The sequence below is a fragment of the Mustela nigripes genome, chromosome 9 (assembly GCF_022355385.1).
Source record: "Mustela nigripes isolate SB6536 chromosome 9, MUSNIG.SB6536, whole genome shotgun sequence".
NCBI classification, from domain to species: Eukaryota; Metazoa; Chordata; class Mammalia; order Carnivora; family Mustelidae; genus Mustela; species Mustela nigripes.
In genome coordinates, this window is record NC_081565.1 from 76179646 (window position 1) to 76204666 (window position 25021).

The 25021-nt window shown below is 43.3% G+C and overlaps 1 protein-coding gene across 4 annotated transcripts in view; it reads left to right on the top strand.

Moving 5' to 3' along the window:
* The window catches only part of TRPM6 (transient receptor potential cation channel subfamily M member 6), a 168134-nt gene that overhangs the window by 15047 nt on the left and 128066 nt on the right, over nt 1–25021 (top strand). For 3 of the 4 annotated variants that reach the window (XM_059411850.1, XM_059411852.1, XM_059411854.1), the window contains exon 1: nt 8384–8793. The exons of the other annotated variant lie outside the window; for it this stretch is intronic. In XM_059411850.1, the coding sequence (XP_059267833.1) occupies nt 8776–8793 (18 nt within the window). In that variant the 5' untranslated portion in view covers nt 8384–8775. Of the gene's footprint in view, nt 1–8383; nt 8794–25021 lie in introns of those variants that run through there. 4 annotated transcript variants of the gene reach the window in all.

The window sequence follows — 25021 nt, forward strand, 5'->3', positions numbered from 1 at the left end:
AAGAACTGTGGGGTGTAGGTAGAATGAGTACATAAACATGGACCATTTTGAGAATAAAAAAGGGTGCTATTCATATTTATGCTTGTGTAAGAGGTATTATCTGGGTCTCTTTTAGGGCAACAAGGAGTTATGATGCCCCTCATTAAAAGGCCAGATTTAGAGAGAATCGTCATGAATCCAAATGGTGGAAAAGTGTATTAGTTTGCATGGCTGCCATAAATGGATGGCCTGCAGGGTGGAAATTTTATTGTCTTGTGGTTCTGGAAGTCAGAAGTTGAACATTGAGGTGTCAGCAGCGTTGGTCCTTCTGAGAGCTGTGAGGGAAGGTTCTATTCCAGGTCCTTCTCCTTGGCTTGTCGGAGGTTGTCTTCTCCCTGTGTCTTCATATCATCTCCCCTCTCCGCACGTCTGTGCACATGTCCACGTTTTCCCTTTGCATAGCGACACAAGTCATACTGGGTTAGAGTCCAATTTAACGGCCTCATTTTAGCTTGTTACCTCTGTAAAAATCCTGTCGCCAAGTAATGTCAAATTCTGAGGTACTGGGGGTTAGGATGCCAACATACCTTTCTGCGAGGGTTACAATTTCAACAAATAACAGGAAGGATGGTAGAAAATTGGCGAGAGCACCATGGTGTAGTGAAGTTAACATGTGGATAGTTGGTGGACACTAGCTTCCTGGTACATATCATGATCAGGAGGCAAATCTAGGTGGTTTTTAAAAATTTTTTTAGTTTATTTTTTATTTTTTTAAAGATTTTATTTATTTACTTGACAGACAGAGGTCACAAGTAGGCAGAGAGGCAGGAGGCGGGGGCGAGGGGGGGTGGTTTGCGGGAAGCAGGCTCCCAGCTGAGCAGAGAGCCCAATGCGGGACTTGATCCCAGGTCCCTGAGATCATGACCTCAGCTGAAGGCAGAGGTTTATGAGCCACCCAGGTGCCCCAAATTTAGGTTTTAATAAGTTTTGAGGGGAGGTAATAAACAAAATGAAGGATCATGAGAGAGATAGAGACTTTTACTTTGAGGAGTTATTTGTGTTCTAAGTCTTCTTTCCAGATAGGTAATAAAGATTGGATGCTGGTGATGGAGGGATCCTCAAGTGACAGTTGACTAGAGCATACTGAGTCATGGGATGCCATATCCGGGAGGTACAACAAACAGGCTGGCCACATTTTAGCACAGTAATTGATAATTCTCTGCTGTGAAACCTGATTTCATTTACTAATGAAATTAAAGCTATTTTACCCTTCTCCTGTCCCCACAGGGACTTTATGGTTCACAGAGTAAGGAATGTGTGATGAATTCTGAGCTCTGTGAAGGAACCATCTTGAGTTAGTTCAAAGTGTCTATAGCGACAAAAATTTGGGGGCACATTCAAGAAATAACATAAAAAGTTGAGCGGTTATACCTGCAAAGTTGTATGTAGACAAAAAGTCAGGGAGAGGAATATACACATTGCTTGGTGTAGGTATTAGGGGCTTAAAGAAATATCAGACCTTCATGTTCTTGCGAAGTGTAAGCTGTTGTCTGTGTCATTATTATAAAAGGCCAATGGGAAACTTCATGAACTATGACAATATGTGGATTCCTGCTGAAATTCACATAGAAATGTTTTCATTCTTATGTTGTTGCACTTTCATCATTTACCTCTAACTCCGTAAGTATTGATGAAATAGTGGTGCACACATTTCTTTGGCAAAGAAGAAATTGGCATCAGGGTTGTCTGATTGAATGGCTATAGCCAGAACAAAATTATCCTAGCCTGTGTGGTTGAGAAGCACCGGGCTATGGAGTGTAATACATGAACCATAAAACAAAAATAATAGCACTGGTACTGAACTTTAGGCTCAAATGGTCTGGGATATGAGTGAAATTCATATTTTATTCACAAGGGAGAATGAATGATCAGAAAAAGTATAAAATGCTATAAAAAAGCATAAAATTTTAGGTAATCCCATGAGTCATTCCAAGATATGTGAGTTTTTCACTTTTAATTAATTTTAAAATTTGTAAAAATAATAAGACCACAGTACAGGATACTTGGAAAAACAAAAAGGAGACATTTCCAAATTTTTTCTACATAATTTTTTTACACAGTTGTACTCAACATAATATATACTCTATTCTAGCTCCCTTTTTGGCCTTCTTTTAGAATCTTCATTATTAGCAGTTTTCAACAGCCACATAATTACACATCTAGTAATTTAATCACTCCTCTAATAATAGACTTTCAGCTAATTTCTAACATACTGTATAGTTTTGATATAAATATCTTATTCAAATTAGCATCATATGTAAGATTTTTTGGGGGAGGTGAGAGTTCTAGATATGATCTTCATGGGTCACAAGATTGTAAAGCCTTTTATGACCACATTTTACTCTTAGGTGAGTAAAACAATCTCCATTTTGCCAGAGCTGTGAAGTTCCCAAGTGTAGGCCTTCAGTGGGCCCAGAGCTTCAGCCAGTCCCTCACGTCAGGATACCCTAGGCCACCATCGGAAGAAAGACCACATGGAGAGACCAGCCGACCCTCAGGATTGATTTACTTAAGATGGCCAGATAAATTTCGTGGTTGGATTATAGTGACTCCAGACTTAATATCTAGACATAATGACCTGGTCTCAAAAAGGTTTGAATTATTATACCTTCAAGGATATTACTGCAATGCTTGGGCATCTTTACCATTACGTAAATCACACTCAATTTGTTTAGAGAAGGACATAATCTAAAGATCTCATCAGTCCTGGATGCCTGAGGTTTCCTTTGCTGTGTGGATCTGCTACCATACTGAAAGTTAGTTGGAAAAAAATGATTCTTTGCTCAGAGTTTATAAATACTTTCATTGAAGTAACATTAAAACAAAAGCAAAATGAAACCTCAGTAGTAAATAGAAGTTGAGATTATTCTGGGTAGGAACTCTAATAGGATGGAAACACCATGGGCCTTGGAGTCAGACAAACTGTTTTGGAATTTCAGTTTTACTTTCTCTGGACAAGTGTTGACTTTTTGGAAACCCCATTATTATATAAAATGGTGGTTAATAATGTGTTAAATAAAAATAAGGCATAGGCCTGGGTGGCTCAGTCTCTTAACCACCCAACTCTTGATTTTGGCTCAGGTCATTATCTCAGGGTGGTGAGATCAAGTCCTGCATTGGGCTCCAGGCTGAGTGTGGAGCCTGCTTGGGATTCTCTCTCTCTCTCTCTCCCTCTGCCCCTCCCCTCCTCCTCTCCCCCTGTAAAATAAATAAGTAAATAAAAATTTAAAACATAAGGTGTGTATCAAAGTACCTAGCCCACAGTGAGTGCCCAATAAGTAGTAATGTCTTCCCTCCTTTATTCATGGCACCCATTGATAATGTAAACAATACTGCAGAAGGAATACTTAAAATATTGTCAATTTAAAATGCTTTCAAAAGCCCCTCATTTTAGTTCAAGGGATCCTATATGTGCTTTTTGTAACTCTCTGAGGTTCTAGTCATTTAAAAATAAGTTAAAGGAAAAAACAGTGCTGGATAAATGAGATAGGTGTGGAGGGTTTAATTAGTTGGTTTCTTCTAGTTAAGCCATGTATTATTATTATTTTTTTTTGTCCTTCAGTTTTCTCAACTAAAATGGAATAACAAAACTTCTTAAGCTACTAGAGAACTTGTTCCATGGATGAACAACTATGGTTCACCTTTCAGGGACAACAATAATAGGTTGAGTAGTGTTTTTTGTTCTCTCCCTGCTTCCCCACAGTTAAAAAAAAAAAAAATCTAAAGGTTAAAATTTTTAGTCATAGTAGACATTTCCTGTCAAATAGATATATTCTTAATTCTAATATATGCAGGTAATAAAAACCGACTTCTGATTCATTCAGTTAGTTACCCAACTAAATTGTAATGAATGCTCATTATGTTCAAGGTGTGTATAAAAACAAAACAAAATACTATGGACTTTTACAGCCACGTAGACCTGTGTTTAAATTTTCATTGGCTTCACACCTTACAAGTTGAGAAACTGGTGAGACTCCCAAAGAAGCTTGCTGACCTTCAATGAATCCTCAGAGATTCAGAAATTTAAAGCAGAGATTTCATGAGGAAAAAAACTGAGGAAAACAATGAGAAAAGAAACTGAGTTCTGTATTGCTTCAGATCAAGTTAACCTCCAAATTGAGTAGCTTCAAATAACATTGGTTGATTATGCTTCAGGATTCTGAGGGTTGTCTGCGTACTTTTGAGGGCTGGCACCTCCACGTGGTCTAGCATAGTGTTGCACGAGGGGAAGGCCGAAAGTTCAGGGCCACTTGAGGCCTAGACTCAGGAACTTTGGCACTTTGGCCATATTTTATTGGCCACAAGTCTGCTTCAGATTTAGGGCTGTGGAGAAGAGACTGGACCTCTTCATGGGGCATGGGGAGGCTGTTGCAAAGTCCCATTGCAAAGAGGTGTGTGCTGGGATGGGGGGCATTTGTGGTCATTGAACAAAGAATAGTATACACTATGTTTGTATTAAAGAAGCTGAAGAAGACGGTATCTACCCGCTGGCCTGGCATCTCGTTATAGGTGCTCAATCAGTTTTAAGACCCTTCTTTCCTTCTCTTCAAGAATCATTCAACATTGAACGTGAAGGTACCCGTCCTAATGGAGCTTAAGTTTGGTGTCACTATAAGGCACTCTTGAAACAGCCCCCATAGCTGCCTAAAGCTACCAAAGCAGGCTTGGCGGAACCTTGTGGGGCAGGATGTCTGGTTAAATTCGAATTTCAGATAAGCAATGAATATTTTTTTAGTAGAAATATGTCTTCCCTTCTTAGCAGCTTGGTATATATTGTTCTAGAACTTTCCTGTGAATATTCCAACCTACACATATAACTCTTAAAAAAATGAAATGATATTTGCTTTGACTAGTTGCTGTTTTCCCTTTCCCTATCTATGTACCTTTAGATCTAGGTCATTCTTCTGAAAGCCACATGTGCTGCACGGCCTGCACACACCAGAGTTGACTTATGTTAACATTCACCGGTGGCAGTGTGCGTTATTAGGGATTCCTCTCCATTACAGAAAGTGCTACTACACGTATCCGTACTGACATATCTTTGTGTATTTCTGATGTACGAAGTTCTGGGATTGGCACTGTGACAAGAAAGGGCATGCCTTGAATCTGGAACACCTTCCAAAGGGTATCGTTTTAAACTGTCACCAAAAGTATGTGAAAGTTCCAATACTTCCACCTTGCCAGCCATCACTGTTCTAATCTTTGCTTACATAACAGGAGGAATAAACCATTTTCACAGCAAATAGAGAACCTAATTGGAAGCAGATTCCCTTTAGAAGAACTGAATAGGAGAGAAATTTATTCAGTGAGCAGAAGAAAACAGATCGCTTCCTTTCAGAAGGAAATTTGGTTTGTAGCTTGTTTGCGCACACAAATGCATGAAATTCAAACTCAACCCCTTGGCTTGAATAGGGAAGTCTAAAAACAGAAACAGTTACACAGGAATGGACTGGGAGGACTGGATGGCATCCCTCATTGCTGGTGATACACCCTCACTGGACTTCTTCAGTAAATTACCCAGACCTTTAAACTTTCCCCACTGTGGAACCCACTGTAGCTTACCATATTTGCCACCACCCCATTCAGAATAACTTGCATTTGTTCTGTTTCCTTTATGACTCAAAGAGGAAAGGGGTGAACGACCACAAACCAAAGATGATAACACACCCTTGATGCCAGAGATTCCCTGTGGTGCTTTTTCTTCTTCTTGGTGCAAAGGAACAGAGCTTTTTTTTTTTTTTTTTTTTCCCCCTCATTTTTCCTGCTGCACTGTCCAGAGGGGATGGGAAGTATTACTATGCAGAAATCCCAATGACCCTCACTCCTGTCCAAAGAAACCCAATCAAAACCAAGTCCAAGCTGAAACAAATTTCTTCAAGAGAAGAATGCATATATATACATATATATATATACACATATAATACATATATATCTATATCTATATCTATATCTATATCTATCTATCTATCTATATATAAACTGCCCCTTAGTGGGCTCCAGTTACTGGGACTCGTTAAGATCTTGACACATTAAAAAATGTTGTCATACCCATTTTTCTCTACTGAAAAATCAGCTGTTCCTTTCCATTTTGAAATCATTAGACTGACTTTAAAAGTTGGAACAGTATCTTAAAACCATATTGGGTCTGGAAACAAACGTTTACAATGCCTGGGATAAAAAGGGAGGTCCGACAGAGAAGACGACATAGGAGTTAAGACTGGGAAGAGGAAGAAAGGGATACGGGAGGGCCACGAATGAGAAAATATAGCACTGTTTCTATTGACTAGGGTTACCAATGGTGCCCCAGGTACTGTTTCATTTTTGATTGTTCCTCCTCCTACAAACTCAAACTCCTTGTAGACTGGACAATGTCTTATTCATCTTTGTTTTCCCAGCACCCAGCAGGATACCTGACAAACAGTCTGTGTTCAGGAAATATTTTTTTGGCCTGAGTCAAGTCACACTAGATTACTAATGACCATTCTAAAGTTTAAATTTCAGAGCTAGTTTTTGGGCATCAGTATGTTCGTGGTCTTAAGACTTCTATAGATAAAAGCCTTTAAATCGATTGAGGCACCTGTGAAAGATGCACATTCCTGGGCCCTACCCCAGAGATTCCAAAACCAGTAGTCTGGGAGGGGTGGGTGGGGCCTTGGGAATCTGTGTGTGTGTGTGTTTTTTTAAATTTTTTATAAACATATATTTTTATCCCCAGGGGTACAGGTCTGTGAATCGCCAGGTTTACACACTTCACAGCACTCACCAAAGCACATACCCTCCCCCCAGTGTCCATCCCCCCCCCCCCCTTCTCCCAACCCCCCTCCCCCCAGCAACCCTCAGTTTGTTTTGTGAGATTAAGAGTCACTTATGGTTTGTCTCCCTCCCAATCCCATCTTGTTTCATTGATTCTTCTCCTACCCACTTAAGCCCCCAGGGAATCTGTGGTTTTAACAGATTCCTCAGGTGCTGCTGGTAACAGCTTGGGAACCCGGGGCAGCTTGTCGTCAAGTACAGCAGATGCCTTAAGCCCTGGGATGGCCGTGGTGTATCCTGGAATCGCCCTGGTAGTTTGGACTTTGTGCCTTGCAGCTTGATCAGAAAAGAACATGTAATCATAGTAACATGTACATTTACTAAAGACATTAAACTAGAAGTTAGTGATCCCAGTGCACCAAGATCTTAAGAATCTTGGGTCTTAAATGTCCAGTCTTCTTAGTGGGTCTGCAGATTTCTGAGCGCTCCCAGGGTCTAGCACTGTGAGAGACCTAACAGGCCGGACGGGCTTCTGAACCTGATAACACCCTATAGATCATTACCATTTTGAAGGAGATGGGTCAAGGAAAGAGTGAATGGGTTAATAGGAAAACAAAATGTTACGGCACATAGGAGATGTTTAAGTTTTCTAAAAAATGTTGGTTAAAAGCAGGCTGAGAAATGGGGGGAAACCTGTTAACCATGTCTGCAAATGTGAGCTCACTGGGCAGAAACTCAGAATGGAGTAAAAGGGTAGATGCCCCCCATCTGAAGTCAGTCATCTGGGATAAAGGGCAAGCATTGTTAATTACAGCACCAGTTAATTACAACTAGCATTGTAATTACAAGTGAGCATCACCTGCCAACATACCAGATCTACCCAGAGTCACCCACCCAACCTAAATCAAGGCTGCCTCGCTAGAAGAACGCACCGAAAACAACAGAAATCAGGAAAGCATTTGGATGGTAGCTTACGGATTCCTTTTGTTCAGTGGAACCTCTGAGGAAGGTGAGCTTATTCGCTGTCCTTCCCACCTCATAGATAAGTAAACTCAGGCGCTGAGGGGGTCCCTTGACATACCCAGTAACTCCCAGATAGTACAAGTGCGGCTGTAAGGCTAACTCTTTCATGTCCTCCCCCTACCACTGGGACTCGACGGGAACAAAATAATACCGCAGATATGTCTGTTACTGAACATTCTTTTTGGCCCTAACTTTGATTTAGGTCAGGTTAGAAATACACCTCTTTCCTACACGGAAGGTACAGGAGGCGAAAGCGTATCTTGACCATTCCACCGGCCGTAAAAGGCAGCGTGTGGAGGTGGAGCCCAGATCCGACTCCACAGGTCAGAAGCTCAGAGGAGGCTTTGCTAGCAGGCCGGCCCGTCAAGGATGAAAGCCCGACCAGCTGTGGAGCGCTTACAGGTGGGTAGGGCGGCCCCGGCCCGGCGGGGCAAAAGGGCTTCAGGCCATTTACCTGATCTGCACCCGGGGCCCCGGGCGGCTGTGGGTGGGGCCAGTCGCGCACGTATCTAAGTGGGATCTAGAATAGCTAGGACTTACGAAACACCTGCCTGCCGGTCCTCAGGTCCCCACCTGAAGCTGATTATCATCTCTGAGGTTTCGGCGAACGCAGGGCACCCACTCAAGGGCAGGTCCCGCAGTCCCCGTTCCAGGAGCTGGAATGGGGCCAGCGCGGAGGCGGTGTCCCAGCGGAAACCTAACGGGGCCCGGGGCTCGGCTGGGCGCGGTGGGGGCAGGTCTCCGGAGAGGAGGTAGCGCTGCGGTTCCGCTCGCGACCGGCGGCGGAGGAGACCGGACGTGGCGTGAGCCGGCCGCGGGGAGGAGAAAAGGCGCAGCCCCGAGCGGCAAGGGCCGGTCTGGCCGGAGGGGATCGGGACGAGCCGGGCGCGGCGGTTCCCCGGAGGCCGCGAGAGAAGCGTTGCGCCGGCGGTGTGCGCCCGGCGCCGGAGGCCCGGAGCGATGAGAGTGCTGGTCAAGGTAAACTCCGGCCCCCACCGGCCGCTCATCCCTCGGCTCGCGCCGCCGGGGCTCGAGCCTCGGGACCCGCAGCCTCGGGACCCGCAGCCTCGGGACCCGCGGACGGGCTCCCCTCCGCTCGTGGCCCGGGGCGCCACTGGAAGTTCTGGCGGCTTGGAGAGGGAGGGCGCCCCCAGCCTCTGGGGACGCTGGGGACTAGGATGAGGAGCGGAGACCCTGGTCCTGGCTTTGTCTCACAAGGCAAGCGAGCCTCACCCGGGCTCTCACTTAGCTACTCTGGAGGGGCACGCGCTGTGTGTGAATGCCTGGCGTTCGGGGCGCGCGCTGCATTTGCCGTGTTTCGGCACAGCCTGGTTCCGAGCACTGTCTGCGGAGCCAGAGCACCTGAGCGAGCTTACCTGCTCCACCACCGACTATGATCCTGAGCAAGTTACTTAGTCGGTGTAATTCTTCCTGATCTGGAAAGCGGGATAATATTTATAATTGGAAGATTAAATCCGATGCTCTATATGCTTGGCACTTAGAAAATGATGCCTGACCTACTTAGCGGGGTGCCAAAGTTTGTCACGGTTAACACCTCACCTTGGCAATAACCCTGTGAGGTCCACCCCACCGGTTTCCAGGTGAGGAAAACGAAGCTGAAGGAGGAAAATAAAGCAGCAAACCCAGGGCAGTGCTTTAAAACACTAAGAATGTGAGTATTCTGGCCGCACCTAGGATTTTGATCATTTGTTCCTAGGGAGAAGGAGGGTCACCCGTAACTGCCAAAGTGGGAGCTGAATTTTTTAGTTTCTTTTCCCTGGTGTATGAATTTTGATGTGAATGTTTCATCTGCTTTGGATTCTACCACAGCTGGTAAAGCATTAAATATTCTGATTAGACTGACTCCTGGGTTTGACTGTGAAGAGTCTGGACGTTTCTTCTCTTCCTACCCCTACCAGCCCCTATCTTCTAGGGATTATAAATCATTCCCCATGGCACTCGGCAGGAGCCTCCTTTTGGGGGCCAAAATTAGGGACCAGTTCTCTGGAATTAAACTTGCCTTGATACAAAGGGTATGAATAGCACTTTGAGTTCATTGTACCCTGGAGGAGAAGGAAAAGACCCCATACAGCACACTGGCGATTTGCCACACATTTGGGTCTTATCTTGACTATTTGCAGTTTTATATCGTGGCTCATGTTTTTGGCAAGACATCTGTGCCAAAACTCTCAAGGACCTGAAATATGTCACTGGATTTTTTTTTTTTTTAAGATTTTATTTGTCAGAGAGAGAAAGAGAGATCACAAGTAGGAGGAGAGGCAGGCAGAGGCAGAGGAAGAAGCAGGTTCCCTGCCAAGCAAGGACCCCAATATGGGACTCGATCCCAGGATGCTGGGATCGTGACCTGAGCCAAAGGCAGCGACTTAACCAACTGAGCCACCCAGGCGTCCCTGTTGCTGGATTTTTTGATCATGGGTGTTGAGGATAGGCTGAAGAGCCAATCTGAGAGTGACTTTCATTACACTTCTGTAGACTCATCCAGTGTTGGAACTCCCAAATGTCCATGCGCCCTGTATCTGTTACCATTATTTTTTCGTGTCCCATCAGAAATCTACATGGCAACTATTTCGTATTAAAAAAAAATCTTGTTAGGTAAGATATTCCAAAGTGGGTCTCAGTTGTGGCTTTTTTTTTTTTTTAAACTTCTTAGTTTTATTGAAGTTGTATATGTAGTTCAGAGTCTAATAATTCCATAAAGTTCGTTACTAAAAACAGCAGAACCCTCCATCATTTCCTGCTTTTCTGAAACTGCAGTCATGTTCATCTCTTTTAGCTTGTTGATGCTTGTTCATGCCTCTGGATAATACTTATGTGGCTCCTTGATTTTTCAGGTGTAGTCATTGGAATACTTTCCAGATGGAATATAAGGATTTAGATTTCTTTTGCATTCCTGCATATACCATTCACATGGTCCTTCCTGTTCATAACATCTACAGAATACAGCTGTCCATGATTTTTAGTTAGGTCAATATTTAGTCTGGTCCACATTATTATGCTTTCCTACACACACAGACACAGTATTAAAAGCTAAGTTAAGTAGTTTATGATTACTCCCCCTTTCTATCTTTAGATAGAAACACAGAGTGGTCTTTGCGTGTTTCCAGAATTTTCTATGGTGTTTTCACTGATATAACTAAAAAGTTCTTTGCCTATATCTCCTCTCAAGATGATCTCATGTAATATCTGTTTTAACCAACTTGATCTTGAGTACAGCTTTCTGACTTGCTTCGCCTGTCCAGACCTTTCCAGTCTTGATGTTGGATGCACAAATGCAGATTCCCTTTTCCTCTTATGCTGGTTCCTGTTTCTTATATCCCATGTCCTTGTTACTTTTTCCCCCCCATCATTTTGGTGGAGCACTTTTTCCAGTAGCTTTCTGAGAAAGGGTACATGTCAGGTACATTGAATTGGTGTATTGTTATGACAAATTATCCACTTAGACTTTTTTCCTTTAAAGTTCTGCTAATAATGCAAAAATAATTTCTTGTGGTAAACCTTTCAAGTGTTAATAGAAATTCAAACAGAAAGTTCCCTTTCTCTCTCTCATCTTTATATCTCTCTCCAATCCAGAGGTATTCAAACGGTTGGATTTGAAGCATTTAATCACTCTTTGGATTCATTCAGTCAACAGATATTTATGAATTTATAAGTGCCAACTGTGTGCTGAGACCTATTCCAGAACTTGGGAATAGACAGCGAACAAAACTTCTTTTTGAGCTGGGGGGGGGAATGGTGTGCTGCTTCTCGATGCTGGACCTGAGCTTTACTGCTGCTTTGGTTAGCTGCTTTTTCTTCTCTTGGAATACAAACTTCACACAATCCAGGGTCTCTCTGTCTGTCTCTCTTTTCCTTTCTCGGTATAAAATCATGACCGTTACAAATTGAACTGCATAGCTGTGTGTCACTAGAGCACCAACATCCCAGAAATAGATTTTCTGAATGGATAAACACAATGTGGTGTGTTTACACGCGCATACACACACACGCACACGCAGTGGAATATTTAGCCTTAAAGAGGAAAGAAATTCCGACACATGATACAACATGGATGAACCTTGAAGATGTTATGCTAAGTAAAAGAGGCACTCATCAAAAGACAAATATTGTATGATTTCACTTTATATGAGGTATATAAAGTAGTCCAATTCATAGAAAGAAAAAGTAGAATGAAGGTCATCAAAAGCTGGGAGAGAGGGAAATGAGGTGTTATTTAATGAGTGTAGAGTTGCAGTGTTGCAGGATGAAAAGTTTTGGGGATTGGTTGCACAAATATGTGAATATATTTAACAGTACTAACCTGGACTCTTTTTTTTTTTTTTTTTTTTTTTATTTATTTGACAGAGAGAGATCACAAGTAGGCAGAGAGGCAAGAAGAGAGAGAGGGGAAGCAGGCTTCCCGTGGAACAGAGAGCCCGATGCGGGACTCGATCCCAGGACCTGAGATCATGACCTGAATCGAAGGCAGCGGCTTAACCCACTGAGCCACCCAGGCGCCCCTAACCTGGACTCTTAAAAATAGTTAAGATGGGGGGGCACTTGGGTGGCTCAGTCAGTTAAGCATCTGCATTTGGGCTCTGGTCACAATCCTGGGGTCCCAGGATCAAGTCCCGCTTTGGAATCCCTGCTTACAGGGGAGTCTGCTTCTCCCTCTGCCTGCTGCTCCACCTGGCTTGTGTTCTCTCTCTGACAAATAAATAAATATTAAAAAAATAGTGAAGAAGGCAAATTCTATATTATGTGCATTTTATCACAATTAAATGAAAACAAACAAAAACCCAGAAGTTTTCATGCAAACTCCATAATGGGATGCATCCTGTAATTTGATGAGGGTGATGGAATCTGCTTGCAGCTGGGTTCGGCTACTGCCCGGAATCTGTGGTTTCTAGGGTATGCGGAGTGGGTAGCAATGGATTGCCCTGGAACTTTCTTTTGATGCACTTAGCACTAGAACGTTTGGCAGGTCACCTTGTTGGAGTGGACTAATGCTGCTTTCTCTTTCTTCCATGGGATTTCCATATCTCTGGGGAAGAGGCCCTCAGTTATTTATAGTGCTGATAAACTAACTCTGAGACTGTTGGAGTGCCGTGACCGGTTATGCACCTGGGAGCAGCAAGAAGTGGTAGTTTTGTTTGGCTTAGGGGTTACATTCTTTTTATGAGTTTGTAAGCATGTGCCTCTTGAGAGTCTCCTAACCCATTTCGACTGGAAACGAAGAGGTTTTCTTGGTAGCACCAGGAGGTGCCTTCCCCGCAATTTCCCTGTCTGTGTTTGCTCTACAGCTCTGTGCTCTGGTTCTTCAGACGTCCAGGCGTGGACGTCAAATCCAGGTATCCCAGGATTGCAGTGGTGCTGTGTGTCTTGGCTGCAGAGATCAGCCTGGTGGATGTGGCTGTGCTCTGTTCTACCTCTTTGTAAACTATGTATGGCTGTCACACGGAATTTTCTTCCAGGGACACCCGGGGGTCTCAATCTGTTAAGCGTCCTACTCTTGGTTTTGGCTCAGATCATGATTTCCAGGTTGTGAGATCAAGCTCTGCTTGGGGTTCTCTTTCTCCCTCTCCCTTCCCATTTACCCCCACCCCCTAGAAAAAGAATTTTCTTCTTGGCAAACTCAAAGCCCAGTGGGAGGAATGACTATGGGCAACTGTTGGGTCCCCCCAAAATTGGGTACCCCAGTAATGGGTCCGTGATTAAAGGAGCGAGACTGATACAAAGCGAAGGTCAAGCAAAGCTTTATTTCGCAACAAGCATCAAGAATCAGACCGGCCGTCAAACAGACCAGTTGGGGACGCCCCTCCAGAGAGGACGACCCCTCCCTGCTTCCCAGACTAACTCTTATAGAGTAAGAGCCATGTGGTTGGGCCTGGCCACACACAGGTGGCCAATGAGATTGTAACACACACAGGAAACTCCACAGTGATGGTAGGCGACAAATTAAATTACAGTTTATCCTGGTAGACACTTGAACCAGCCTATCACACCTTGGTTAGGATTGGCACCAAAAGGCTCCCAAAGGGTGGGGGCCCATACTCCGTGGTAGCTAAGGAGACAGTATGTGCCCCCACTGATTGAATACCTCCACCTGGCCTGACCAACCTTGTACTTGGACTTGGTTACCTGGGACTGGTTTCCCGGACTTGCTTGGTGGGGGTGGGGGGGGGCAAGGTCAATTTAAGCTTTACAGCAAAATGGCAGTTCAACCAGGGTGGGGCTGCTCTGGCTGAATAGGCCCTTACACAACCCAAGTTCTCTGTTCAGTTTGCTGATGGTGGATTCAGAGTTTCTTTTTTTTTTTTTAAAGATTTTATTTATTTATTTGACAGAGAGAGATCACAGGTAGGTAGAGAGGCTGGCAGAGAGAGAGAGGGAGGGGAGCAGGCTCCCTGCTGAGCAGAGAGCCCGATGCGGGACTCGATCCCAGGACCCCGAGATCATGACCTGAGCCGAAGGCAGTGGCCTAACCCACTGAGCCACCCAGGTGCCCGGATTCAGAGTTTCTTAAAATGGTCATTTTTGACATGAGCAAACCACCTGGTATAGGGGTAGAAACATCCCTGTCTGAGACTTCTGCTTCTGTGCAGGTGTGTGGGGTGACCTTGGAGAAAATACCCTTTCTTGGTATTTTATTCCCCTGCTATGTGTGCAAGATCAACATTCTTTTTATCTTTCCTAGTATCGGAACGTGTTGGGATAAGGGCCAGGAGGGCCCCCTTAAATTGCCCATACCAGCTAAAGGGTCAGAGCTAGGCAAAAGTTTCCTTGTGATTAGATCATGGAGCCTGATAAGAACACACCATTTTGGAATGCCTGGCATGCTCTTCATCACTGATTTTCCTTACTTGTAATAAAAAAAAGGGGCAGAATGTGGTAATTAAATCTCTAGAAGTATCAGCAGCAAGGTGAGAAGAGTAATAAAAGGAATACTGGGAAAAGGTAGTTTTACTGCTGGCTGCATGCCCTTTCGCCTTAGGGAAGCTACCTCAGTTTCCTTAACTATAAAGCAAATAGCTACCTTTCACTGGTCACCTCCTTCTAAGAGCTCCTAATGTGTTTTGAGGCAGAAATTCCTTTGAAAATCCAAAGAAAGCGATAGATCCAGGAGCTCAAAAACTCAAACTCAAAAACCAGGCCTGCTGCGGACTCAGGTTTACTGGTCATTATAAGCCTCGACTAAACATGGCGGCCCACAGTTGGCCCCAGCTGACCGTTGCCAAGTTGAAATGCAAGCCAAGTACTGCCGGATTCTGTGCCCCTCTTCCTTTTTATAGAAAATGCAGATAAAAAGATTCTTTCTTGAATGTGAAACCTCTTGGTTTTTTACATTTCAGTAGTTGCTTCAGAAGATTTTTAGAAGAACTGTATTGGTTGAATGCAACACCTTTGTGGTCTAATTTCTTTCTGCCGGTGGGCCATTACTTACTTATTAAATACAGTAGTCCCTTCTTGTCTTTGGTGGTTTTCTGCGGTTTTAGTCAACCACAGTGTGGAAGCAGATGATCCTCCTTCCAGCAAATCATCGCGAAGCTGAGTCATCTCACGTACATTACTGTGCCTTTGTCATTCAGCTCATCAGCTCACTTCATCTCCTCACACAGGGATTCTAGCATCCCACATCGTCCTGGTCGTAAGGATGAGTACAATACAATAAGATTTTGAGGGAGGGAGAGCACATTTACATACCTTATTGTAATTATTTATTATTAGTTATTGTGCCTTATTTATTTATTTATTTATTTATTTCTTAAAGCTCTTATTTATTTATTTGACAGAGAGCACAACTAAGCAGAGAGGCAGGCAGAGGGTGAGGGAGAAGCAGGCTCCCTGCTGAGCAGGGAGTCCCTGCAGGACTCCATCCCAGGACCCTGGGATCATGGCCTGAACCACCCAGGTGCCCTATGCTTCATTTACAAATTAAACTTCATCATAGGTATGTGGGTCCAGGAAAAAAAATATAGCATACATAGTATCCAATACTACCTGCTCTTTCCAGCATCCACTGGGAGTCTTGGAATGTATCTGCCATGGATTAGGGGGACTATTGTGGTTTTCTGTGATGGGTCAGTCTTTTTCTTTGCCTGTGCTTCTCCCCACTTAAAAAGTTTTGAGATATAATTCAGATATCCCATAATCCACCTATTTATTTATTTTTAGGTAGTCTTCACACCCAGTTTGGGTCTTGAACTCCTGACCCTGAGATAAGGAATCACATGCTCTACCAACTGAGCCATCCAGGTACCCCTAGTTCACCTAGTTAAAGTATACAATTTAGTGGCTTTTAGTATATTCACAGAATCATCCATCTATCACTACAGTCCATTTTATAACATCTGTCATCTCTAAAAGAAGCCCCAGACCCCTTAGCTGTCAACTCTTTGTCCCTATATCCCCACCAGCCCTAGGCAACCACTGATCTACCTTCTGCCACTATAGATCTGTCTCTTCCAGGCATCATATATAGATGGCCACCTACAAGAAGTTTTCCTTTTTATTTGTTTCTTTCATTTATCTTAAGGTTTTCAGAGTTCATCCATGTAGGGTGTTTTTTTTTTGTATTGCTGCATAATATTCCATATCACATTTTATTTGTCCATCAGTTGGTGGACATTTGGGTTGTTTGTGATCTTTGGCTATTTTGAATAATGTTTCTGTGGACATTTGTGTATAGGGTTTCATATGGACATACATTTTCATTTCTCTCAGGTAGGTACCCAGAAGTGGAGTTAGTAATTCTATGTTTAGCGTTTTGAAGAACTGCCAGACTGTTTTCCAGACAGATTGTGCACAGTGTATATGATAGTTTCAGTTTCTCCCCATCCCTTATATGATCTTACTTGTTGAGTATAGTATTCCCAGTGTGAAGAGGTGTCTCATTGTGGTTTAGATTTGCATTTCCTTCATGAGTAATGATGTTGAGGATATTCATGTGTTTATTAGCCATTTGTCTGTCTTCTTTGGAAAACTGTTGGTTCAGACCCTTAGTGTGGCCCTTATGTTTGACCCAGCTCTTGAGATTTTCTCCTGAGAAACACACATTTCACATCGGCACAAGAGGGGATATGTTCTTTTTATTATTTTAATTTTAATTTAATTAACAAAAGGGAATATGTCCTAAGTAAGACCCCCCCCCAATGAATACCTGAAACTGTGGGTAGTATCAAACCCAAGACCTACATACTGTTTTTTCCTATATGTACACACTTACGGTGTGTACACACTATAGTAAGAGAGTAAGGAGATGACTGTAGCAAATAATAAACAATTCTAAGAATATACTGTAATAAAAGTTGTGTGAATGTGGTGTCTTGCTAAATATCTTCTCTTACCGTCCTTCCCCTTCCTGTGATGATGTGAGACGAGGTGAGATAAGAATATCGGCTTCATGACGTAGCATCAGGCTACTGTTGGTCTTTTGATGATTTGTTACACTGGGGTTGACGGCAGGTCACTAAAACCGTGGACAAGGGGGGACCGCTGTACACAGTTTTCAGGGGTTCATGACCCTCTTGATATTTCTCTGTGAGTCTGAGGATACTCACAGTAAGCCTCTGGTATAGCAGGGATTTTTCTGGGCATTTCACATGCTTGATCTTAGTCATATTATCTTTGAGGGACCTCATGGGACTCATGTGAGGATCAGATGCTCAGGAAAGTGATTTGTAAACCATAAAACAAGGTACAGCTTCGGGGGTTGCTATAAGTGCAAGCTCTGTAGGTGAGTGATAGTGAACTGACACTGGTAAGGGCATGGACGGAGTCGGGCGGCCATGTTTGAATCCTAGTGTCGCTTTTATGAGCCATTGTGTTTTGGGGCAGTTCAACTTCTCTGACTCTGTTTTCATTTGTAAAATGGAGTTAGTAACTGACCTACTTCCCACGTCTTCTTGAGCAGTTAACATAATAAAAGTACTTCGTGTGGTGCAGGTGGGTACACAGAAAGTGCTGCAATACGTGGTTACCATGTTGCCGTGGACTATTTGTGTCTCCCAAAATGTGTATGTTGAAGCCCTGATCTGTGCGGTGGTATTCAGAGGTGGAGCCTTTGGGAGGTAATTAGTCTTGAGGGTGAAGCCCTCACAACAGGGAGGGATGCCCTTATAAGAAGGCACACGGGAGAGATGATCTCTGTCGTGTGAAAATACAGTGAGAAGGCAAGCACTGCAAACCATGAAGACGGCTCACACCAGAACTTGACCGTCTGGGCGCCCTGATTTGGGACTTCTGTTCTCCAGAACTGTAAGAAATAAACATCTGTAGTATAAAGCACAGGTGTATGGTATTCTGTGGTTTGTAGTAGCCCAAACTGACTAAACCAGCTGCTATTAATAATATCTTGCAGAATGAACTAGGCATATTGTAGTGGAGCAGGTTGGTCTTTGAATATGGAAATATCTTCCTTCTTTCTGGAAAAAATAGGTGTCCTCCATGGATCTTTAAAAGAACCAAGAAGTTTTTGTAAATCAAATCTTAGAATCTTAGGAAAGAGAATTTTACTCTCCTAAGAACATAAGCCCACAGTATACTTCATAGATCCTTGGTCTAGCTCAGATATTCCTCTCCAAATTTTTCACTACTGTTAGTGTGTGCTTAGAAGTGATGTAAACAAAACAAAACAAAACAAAAAAACAAAAACAAAAAAACCCAAAGCCACACCCTGCCCACTGCTTCCCCATAATCTTTGTCCTTACCTGGCCTAGAGGAACTCAGGATTCCAGGTGATTTTGCTCTGTGGCAGGAGGGTCAAGCAAGTAGGCATTGTTGTATTAAAGCAGAGAGGCATGTCCTAAATCGTAAAATTTAAACTTTCTAAAATTTGTTAGAGTCTTTAGGCCAGCAAACTAGGAGAGAATGGTGAATTGGCCTAAGATGTTGTAGAGTGGATCTTTGATTTTCAATGTAATAAGAACCATTCAGGCTCTTATTTTGGTCTCCTGCGCTTGTAGCCACTGCCCTTCAGAGGGAAACCACATTCTTGAAAAGCAACTCTTAGAGTAGACATTTTTCAGACAAAAATTGTATCTCTCTGGCTGGTGTTTGGGTTCAGCAAACATGGAGTGTGATAGGCAATAGGTGAGCCCTCTGAGGTCCACTCCGTGGAGTCATCTTCTTTTTTTTTTTTTTTTTTTAAAGTGGCCAAATAGGTAAGGATTTCTTTTTTTTTTTTTTTTTAAAGATTTTATTTATTTACTTGAGAGAGACAGTGAGAGAGAACATGAACAAGGAGAAGGTCAGAGAGAGAAGCAGACTCCCCATGGAGCTGGGAGTCCGATGCGGGACTCGATCCTGGGACTCCAGGATCATGACCTGAGCCGAAGGCAGTCGTCCAACCAACTGAGCCACCCAGGCGTCGGCAGTCGTCCAACCAACTGAGCCACCCAGGCGTCCCCCGTGGAGTCATCTTGATGTCAGAGTCTATCTTCCAGTTTAACTAAAGGGAGAAGCTCTGTAGGCTTCAGTCTACCAGAGAGTTCCTGAGAGTTACTGGGATGCCAATGTCTTGGGAGTTTTGTTCTCAGACCTACAGAGTGAGTGAGTGTGTGTGTGTGTCTTGGATTTTACTAAAGAAAACATTTTCATGACACTTGTTAAAGATGGTAAGGAAGATTTTCTTCAAGGGGGTCTGCTGCAGTGGGGGTTTTGCAGTGAGAGACGGGGCTCAACTCCTAGTACAACAACAAGTGGAGATGGATAGTGGGGGAGCGAAGTGGGGGGGGGTCAGTGAATGGAAAATTACAAGAGAAAAGATTAAAGCCAGAAGGATTCTTGCTAAACCAACTCAACAGGATTCTTGCTGAAGGTAGGCCAGGGTGATGAGATACGAAGGGTGGGGGATTTTCACTTACTGACCCAGCAGATTCTTGCTAAAACTGCCTCAGCGGGGCCAACTACAAGGCCTAAGGGTTTCGGCCTAGTCAGAAAAAGGACTCAGCTCAGGAAGAGCCTGAACCAAGTTTGGTCAAGGAGAGAGTCTTGGTTGGTTTGAGACACGAGGTGGCTAAGGCAGACTGTTCCTGTTTACGTAATACAATCACAAAATACTGTGAGCATTTGAGGGACACGGCCTTAAAAGAGAAAAGCTGCTTTTCTTTTGTTTAATCCCTCTCTTATAATTGCCTTCTTGGGTCATTTCAAGGTCTTTCCCTTATGGATATAATATATTTCTTCCCATTTTACAATAGCAGAAGACCTACAGAAGAAATAGCCTAATGACTAAAACTCCGTGATAAGGAAAAGCTGCTCTGTAGTTTGGCTCCTCGGTGACAGAGAATGAGAAAGGCATCGTGTGGTAGTTATCTTCCCTTTTCCTTCCTGAATTGCACTGAAAGAACAGTCAGTTTCTAAACAACACTGGAATTTTGAAAACCAAGTGTAACAGCCAGAAAGAGTTGGGAAATGTCATCCTAGCAAATGGCCATTTCTCATCTGGCAGCCTCCATTATAAGTTCTCGGCATCCCACTGACAGACTTGTGATTCTCAACTTCCAGGACCACACCATTTTATTAAAACATCATTTTTCTTACGGAATACTAGTGGAATTAGTTATTGTGGATGAGAATTCTTTTCTTCTGAAGAAAACAAAAACAAACCCGGACTTAAATCTTTTAGCTTAAATTAAGATAAAAATCTTAAAGGTTTCTGTCCTTTAAATCAACTTAAACATCTCAAAGATTTTTTTTTTAAGAAGTAAGCTGAAAATCTTAGATAAACATCTTAACATTAGGGTATAAGAATTAGGGGAGGGAATATTCTGAAATGAGAGCTGGCAGAAATCTCTTGGAAAAGAGTCTGCCAAAATTGTACCCCGTTCAAACAAGTGTGTATACCCTCATAGATGATTCTTGGTCAAATACATTTAGGGGACCAATGGATAATAATGGATTTCTTTCTTCTGGAGAGTACACTATTTGCATATGTTTATAAAGCCACAAAACATTTTCTTTTCATCTCATGCAATACCTTTGTTCTCTAGGATATACTTAAACTCTGGTAAAGTGTTCGAATGTGTACCCAGAACTCAGGTGGACATTGGAGATACTACAATCAACAAGACAGTTCCCCATGTTCTGGGGCTTAGAGTATAGTTAGTCTAAATGGGTCAGGTTGTACAGGACCTGGGGGCAAACACCGAAGGCTCAGGGGGCACAGGGAAGGGAATCCTGATTCAGAGAGTTTCTATGAAGGTTTTCATGTTGTCTCTCTCTCTATCTCTCTCTCTCTTTTTTTAAATTTTATTTATTTATTTGAGAGAGAGTGTGAGAGTGGAGAGGTCGGAGGAAGAGCAGATTCCCCGCCGCGCAGGGAGTTGGATGCGGGACTTGATCCTGGGACTCCAGGATCATGACCTGAGCCGAAGGCAGTTGCTCAACCAACTGAGCCACCCAGGCACTCCTCATGTTGTCTCTCTTGATGACAAAAGGGGCGGAGTGGAGAATGTCCTTAGCAGAGAACAGCGTGGAAGGAGCGGGAGGCGAATGCGGAGAATTCGAAGTTGTTCGTTATATTTAGAATGTAGAGACTGAAGCAGGGAGAGGGAAGAGATGAGGGAGCAGCTCGGATGTGGTGCGCAGTGGGCTGCACACATGGTGAAGGACTTTTAAACATTCCTCATGACCTTGGGAGAACCACTGAAAGGTTTTAGGTGAGAATGACATGTTGACTGCTTCACTTTAAGAAGGCTGGAGGCTTGGGACGCCTGGGTTGGGTGTCTGCCTTTGGCTCAGGTCCTGATCCCAGGGTTCTGGGCTGGGTCCCCTATGAGGCTGCCCCTGCTCTGTGGGGAGTCTTCTCCCTCTCCCTCTGCCTGCCACGCCCCCTGCTTGTACTCTTGCTTGCTTGCTCTTCCAGGCTTTCTCTCGGGCAAATAAATAGGTCGAATCTTAAAAAACAAAAACAAAACAAAACAAAACAAAAAACCCTCTAGGCTTTACTGCAGAGAATGGATCAGAGAAGGGAAATCTGGAGGCAGAAAGACTGAAGGGAGGCCCATCTAGCCAAGAATTCATGGTGACTTTAGGATCCTGGCGATATAAATGCAGAGGTGGGCAGATGCTAGAGATATTGAAGAAATAGATACTAAGAAATAGAATCAATAGGTCGTGATGGTTGACTGGGAAGTACGGATGGGGAGGAATGAACGATGATGCTCTGCTTTCCCACTTGGACGCCTCGATATGCGGTCGAGCCCTTGGGGCAGGGAGGTGGGGGATAGGTTTGATGGGGGAAACCAGGGAGACAGACATGGACAGGTTACTTTGAAGTAGCATAATCCTTTGTTCCTTTTAAAACCTGCTGAGGTCACTAAGGTGGGTTTTATATATCCCGCCACCAAATTGCATACCGTGAATGGACTGCCATAGTCAATGGGTGACTAAAACAGCCCCCCCCCACCTCGCCCCATACTCTACCTCCTCCTCCTGTCCTTTCTCTGCTGTAACCCACGACTTCTCAAAGATGTGACTTCCATAGATAACAGTCAGCAAACCAGTACTCTCTTCACGGAAGTCCTTTGAAGTCTTCTGGTCCTCAGTTGTCTTGCTGCTATTCAAATTTTCATATATTTTCAAAGTTCTCTCAGAAATACTTTATAACTTCTGAACATTAAAGCCATTTTGGATGCTTGAGATTCTTGTTCCTCGGGCAAGTGCGTATTTCGGTATTTTATTTTACAGCTATTTTTAAATTGAAGGAATCTGGTCACTTCAAATTTTTACTTGGAAGGAAGTTGAGTATTAATAAAAAAATACTGTATACAGTGTATTCTCAGTGTATACACAGTATATTCTCTAATATTTTCTCTAGTTTCTCTAATATTCTCTACAGTGTAGTCTCTAACATTTAAGGGTTATTAGTAACTCAAACCTTTTTTTAAATTTTTTTTTTTATTTATTTGACAGAGAGAAATCACAAGTAGGCAGAGAGGCAGGCAGAGAGGCAGGCAGAGAGAGAGAGAGAGGGAAGCAGGCTCCCTGCTGAGCAGAGGACCTGATGCAGGACTCCATCCCAGGACCCCGAGATCATGGCCCTAGCCAAAGGCAGTGGCTTAACCCACTGAGCCACATGGGTGCCCCTCAAACCTTTTGCTTATAAATTGGCACACCTTCAATGGAGGACAACGTGGCAGTATTTGAATTCACTCAGACATTTTACTGGTAGGTTTTTATCTGATAGATACACATGTACGTAAAAGCTATGGTGTACGGATTTTAGCTAAATAAATTATGAGACTTCCATACAAAGGGATACTGGTCAGCCCCCCAAAGAATGAAGGAACTCTATGTGTACAAATATTTAAGAATGTCCAAATTGTTAGTGAAGAAAAAGCAAGGTGCACGACAATGTGTATAATATACCTCTGTGTAAAATATTATTTTTTGGTATATGCTTATAAATGCATAGAATATCTTCGGAAGAACACATAACAAAGTGTAACAGGTTCCTTTGGGGAAGGGAAGTGAGATGTCTGGAATACAGGGATAGGAGAAAGAGTTCATTTTTACCTGTATCATCTACTATACTTGTCAATTTTATACCCCTTTTAAAGTTATCTGTTAAAAAAAAATGTTTCTGAGTCCTGGCTTAGGTGTTCTACAAGTGATAGAGTGAAGGCTTACAATACAAGGACCAACACTATAGTAAATCTTGTTTGTTTTTTGCTATGTGGCAGTTAGGCACACAGTCGTAAAAGGTTTACCTGAAGTGATTATAATTAATTCTTTTTAAAAATAAAAGTGCCTATTTCTAGGTGTATCTAAAGGAATGAAGAATTTATAGCTGGACAGGTGGAGGTTTGTCTGACAACCTCTGGGGGTCAGTCACCCAGGAAGAAAAAGATTTCTCGAGTTTGCTGATAGAGATTTCTGACAGGCTGGCAAAGAAAGTGCATTTACTGTATACCTTGCCCGGGCAGTCCAACCGCCCAGTGATCTCTAGTTACATTTGCTCTTACACTTTACTCTGAATTCTTATTTGCTTAGTGTGGGTGTCTGCAGACCCACAGAGGAACACATTTTTAGGTTAGTGTATCGGGGACATCCTTGGAATATTGCAGGGCCGTTTGCTCCGAAGCCTATCCAATGGGATCCTACTGGCGTTCCCTGTCTATCTTAACTTGGGTGGATCCTCTGTTGAGAGAGTATCCCTATGCTTTGTGATTCGTAGAACGCATGGTATATGGCGTATTGTGCTGTTTCCTGTGAAGGGCTCGTCATGAAAAGGGAAAGTATGGTTGCACAGGCTTATCTTCTGCCTCCCATCTTCTCCCTTGATAAGAGGGGCAAAGGAGAATGCTGAGCTTTGCAGCCTTCGGGGTGACATGGGCTGACTTCTGATCCGTACATACGTAATGGGGTCTTGGGCAAAATTAAAAGAAGGAGGGGCACCTGGGTGGCTCAGTAGGTTAAAGCCTCTGCCTTCAGCTCAGGCCATGATCCCAGGGTCCTGGGATCGAGCCCCGCATCGGGCTCTCTGCTCAGTGGGGAGCCTGCTTCCTCCTCTCTCTCTGCCCGCCTCTCTGCCTACTTGTGATCTCTGTCTGTCAAATAAATAAAATAAAATCTTTAAAAAAATCCTTTAAAAAAAAATTAAAAGAAGGAAACGTCTGTCACCCTCTCTTTGCTTCCATCAGGAGAGGAAGCATTTTCTTCCAGGTTGAGCCTTCCTGCTCTGCTGTTCATACCTTTTTTTCACCTAACCCCTACCCCCACCCCCAGAAGTCTCTAAAGTCATGTCATTCTCTCTTGTATTTTCTCCCTTTATTGACTTCTCTCTTACCTACAAACAAGTAAGGTAGGTAAGGTACTAGGCCTTCCCAACATAATATATTGGTTCTTTCAACTTTGCCTCTTAAACATCTTGCAGAAGAGCTCCAGAATTGGTGTTTGGTAGCACCTGCTCCTCCTCCATTAAGAGGTAGTAATAATTGTACCCCTCCCTCAGTCGTGAATATTACTGTAGCTAAAGCACATAAAGCACTTAGCACAGCCTTTGGCAGATACAAAAGGTTTACACACTCGATGGCTTTTGCTTGATACTGTTGAGTTAGTGGCTGTTCTTAATACTGTTTTCCCAAGGGCATATTACACTAGCTGCCTCCTGTTTTGCAACCTATTTCTTTTTTTTTTTTTTTTTAAATAGAGTTTATTCTATGTTTTTATATATTTTTTTAAAGTAGGCCTCACACCCACCGTG